Source organism: Saprolegnia parasitica (assembly GCF_000151545.1).
Source record: "Saprolegnia parasitica CBS 223.65 unplaced genomic scaffold supercont2.28, whole genome shotgun sequence".
NCBI lineage: Eukaryota > Oomycota > Saprolegniomycetes > Saprolegniales > Saprolegniaceae > Saprolegnia > Saprolegnia parasitica.
In genome coordinates, this window is record NW_012156422.1 from 4757 (window position 1) to 8554 (window position 3798).

A 3798-nucleotide genomic window follows, 5' to 3' on the forward strand; every position below is an offset into this window, starting at 1 on the left:
ACGCTCTTCTCGCAGTGGCTGCGCCTCCTCCCGATGCGCGGCGACCTCGAGGAGTCGGCGGCCGTCATCCAGCGCCTCTGCGCCGCGATCCAGTCCAAGCACCGGATCGTGTTTGACGCGACCAACGTCCCGGCGCTCATTTCGGTGCTGGCCGAGTCGATTTCCGCGCAGCTGTTTGCCGACCAAGACGACGTCCTCCACGACATTCAAATGGCGCTGCGCAGCCTCCGCGAGCTCATTCCGCCGCACGTCATGCAGGCCGTGTGGTCGTCCATGTCGCCGACGCAGCAGCAAGCGCTCCACGCGCTCTTCGCTTAGAGTAGTAGAGACCAGTCATATCTTATTATATATAATACCTACGAGAATGCGACGACGCCGCCGAGGCAATCTGCACGGCCACGTCGAATACTGCGTGCATTCAGACACGTGTCGGGTCGTCGTGCGTGATGTCGTGGATGTGTACATGCGGGACGAGAAAAAACGCAACTTTGTTGTCGGCGCCGCTCAAGGAGACCGCGTGCGAGAGGCAAGAGGGCAAGATCGCAGGAGGATGGTATGCTATTCGCACGTGGTAGGTCGTCGTCCTTGGGCCACAATACAGTGCGCGAACAGCCGATTATTAAAGTCGACTTTGCACTCGAGTCAAACGCTGAGACGAGCCCGCGTCGCCCGACCGTCGACTTCAACGAGACGCTCAACATGATATTGCCGTTGACCTTGAACGAATTCGACGGAGGTGCGGCAGTGCGATGGTGTACATTCGCTCCTTCCTATTACTTGTCGACTCTGTGTGTCGAGCATGTTGCACGACGCGGTACCATTGAAGCGGCGCATTGGAAGCGACGTAGTACGGTCGTCTTAGTCCGTCATCTGGATTTGTAGAGCTTGGTGGTGTGGTTGCCAGGTCCGTGCAATGCAGGCAGTCTCGTCGGATTTGGTGCTGTTGTGCGTCCTCTTGGCAATCAATCGGGTGGTGTTCGCTGGGAAGGCGATCGAACACGCAACGTAGTTTTGGATTGTGTTTACGCTCTCACTTTGCTTTTGCCAAACGGCGACACTCATGGGCATCTGCGACGGACCGACGGTCGACGAGACGCTGCGTCGCCCAACGCCCAAGAGCCCGCGGTCCCGGTCGCTCAAGTACTATTACGAGCACCGCGACGACGTCCTCGCCAAGTTGCGCGCTACGTACGGCGACAACAAGGACCGGGAGCGCATGCGCCAGCGTGAAAAGTACTTCCGGCGCAAGGCCCGTCAAGAGGCAACTGCTGTGGCGCCGCTGGACCTTCGTCTCCGCGTCGCGTTCCTTCTCAACGAGCCGCAGTCAAAGTAAGATCGTAGTGTCTTCAAACAAAACGACCAATTCCACTCACTACAGCTTTGTTCTCTTGGCCATTCCACTCACGTGCACTTCGCCTTGCGAGCAGATTTGACATGTATAGCGCACAAGCACGAGCATGGGCGACACTCAAAGAATGCGCCGGGCGTCGACAGGGTCTCGAGAGAGGAACAAGACCGGCGGGCGCACCCATGCGTGCGTGTCCACGCCATGGACACGGTCGTTTGGATCGCGATGTGTATCGCAACGCAGCGTGGACTGGTGTGGATAACTCGTCATTGGAGTCGAGTGCGTCGTCTCGTCGCGCCGCCTAGTTGTATGATGTCTCTTTCGAGGGCACGAAAGCGCAGTTTTTTTCAAAATCAACAGAGCCCACGGCACCAAGGGGGCGTTGCTGGTCAGCTCTCGACCGAAGGTCGGAGGATCGATGCATTGCGCGGCAGAACACGCCTGCCTTGGTTGTGGCTGCTTTCATTTGCGTGCAAAGCATACCAGTAGAGGGGATCGAGCCCTCGATCTCCAACGTGTGAAGCTTGCGTCCTATTATAACCACGAGACGACACTACTGACATTCGCATGCCTTTCAAACCTTCCTTGTCACTGAGATCTGATTTATTACTCGTGCTCTGTGTCAAACCAAACACAACCGCACCTTTTGCACGAACGACGAGACGTCTTGCATTGCACGGAACGGATCTTGACTGTGCGATGCGGCAATCGCACAGTCAAGGCACGTAGTAGCAAGCGTGCGCGCCCGTGTATGCTGTTAAAGTTCGTCGTCGGAGCTCGTCTCAGCTTCCCAATTGTCCACACACGAGGTCTACACGGCGTCGTGCTCGAGTGGAAACACACGGTACGTAATAAAGTAGTAGACATTATACTCTTGGGCAGAAGCAGGCAGTCCTCGCGCCAACGTTGTAGACAATTAGGATGTGTGCTTTTATCCAAATTGTTGACCGTCGCGTTATTCAATACCAGTGAAAGCACATGTCTAAACGCACCATATGAGTTCCCGCCACGAGACTTGTGCGCTTCAAATACGCGTCATCTTTGTGCTGTCAAGCCGTCGCGCACGTCGAGACTAGTCTTCTTGGCTCGCTTACTGGGCCGTGACTACGTATCCGGATAGGCAGTGCCACGTCGTGCTCATCTGTGGCACCGGTACCGGTAGTGCTTGTGGCACAGCTAGAGATACATTCATTCGGAGGGTTAAATGACCGTCCCAATTAAAGGCTGGGGTGGCCAGAAGGATACTGGTAGGAACCTCCTGGTGACGCCAGCCCACCATTATGCTAGCCCACAGGCGATTATTAATAACAGTCGCGCGAATTTTGGATGAGATTCTAACGTTACAATATCGCAGCGGGTGACGTGATTGCCCTGGTCGTCCTCCTCACGGTCGCAAGCAATTATGATGGGCCACGCGGATTCTCTCATCTCTGTCTTGCACGCATGGCTACTCTGCACATCGACCGACGACAGCACTTAAACAAAGTTCGTGTCGTACCGGCGCAAGCCCGCAAACGCGCGGTCCTTCAACAATTACGACGCGATTCAATCAGGGGTAGGGTATGAGTCCGCGGAGCTCAGAGAAAAGGCCATGGTCGTCTCTCTCGCGGCTCGTGGTATATCAACGCATCGATACGAGGTAGATACCCGGTACTTTCTTACTCGAAGCTCTCTGCGGGAAGGATCGGTGCATTAGCTTTTATGGGCGTCGTCGAGTGTTCTGGGCACTTACGACACGCTATGTCGCCTTTCCACTTTAGCGCGCGCATGATAAATATACTCGCAAACGCTCGACCCTTGTAGAGTATTCTTTGAGAGCCGTGTACTGTATTGTGTGTGGCCAATCACCCTTCCAATTCTACGCACTGGAAGCGCGAGCTTGACCCGACTGCAACGTTGCAACGGACTCGGAACCCATGGCGACCAGAGTCTTTGCCGGGCTCGTCGACAGTGCGTGGCGATATAATGCACAAGTCCATGCATCACCGCGAGGTCCTGAGCGCGGCCCGCCGAGATCGATGCCTTACCAAGCCTCGACGACTGCAACCCCACTGACTGCAACACTTGAAGTTGGCGGCAAAAATGCCAAAATCGGGCCAAAGCGTGGCGGCTCCATGGGCTCCAACGCAAGCAGCGCTGGTCCAGTCTCTAGACGAATGCATGGCGCGTGCTATGGCGTTCGTCGGTGCGTCAGGCGACGTCCACGTGCAGTCCTGGCAGCGCGGTCACCGCTCGTCGCCATCGTCCACCGCTGCTGATTCCATTGCTGGCGCGTCGTCGTCGTCCTCGCTGCTTGCTCGCCGGTCGCCGGTTGCTCGCCGGTCGCTGCATGATGGCGTCGCAAGCGGCGATGATGGTGGCGGCCTCGGGCCATCGTCGACTGCCGATCTCCTGCCACACGACGCATCGACCGGTACAGTGTACGGTCCGAGTCCATGCGCGATCCAAGA

General features: G+C 56.6%; 2 protein-coding genes and 1 pseudogene across 3 annotated transcripts in view; 2 read left to right on the forward strand and 1 right to left on the reverse strand.

The window, feature by feature from the left end:
• SPRG_20302 (hypothetical protein) overlaps positions 1 to 318 on the forward strand; it is a gene marked incomplete at both ends in the record, with an annotated part of 3432 nt that extends 3114 nt beyond the window's left edge. The window contains one exon of the mRNA XM_012346389.1: positions 16 to 318. Within this exon, the coding sequence (XP_012201779.1) occupies positions 16 to 318 (303 nt within the window). The remainder of the gene's footprint in view (positions 1 to 15) is intronic.
• A 595-nt stretch (positions 319 to 913) lies between these two features.
• On the forward strand, positions 914 to 1333 carry SPRG_06774 (hypothetical protein; the record flags this gene model as incomplete). The annotated part of the gene is made up of 2 exons (XM_012346244.1): positions 914 to 970; positions 1010 to 1333. 2 exons carry the CDS (start codon positions 914 to 916, stop codon positions 1331 to 1333), a joined length of 381 nt encoding a protein of 126 aa, XP_012201634.1.
• A 495-nt stretch (positions 1334 to 1828) lies between these two features.
• Positions 1829 to 1906, reverse strand: SPRG_30102 (annotated as a pseudogene). The gene has a single exon. The product of its transcript is annotated as a tRNA-OTHER (tRNA).
• Between the last annotated feature and the right edge of the window lie 1892 nt (positions 1907 to 3798).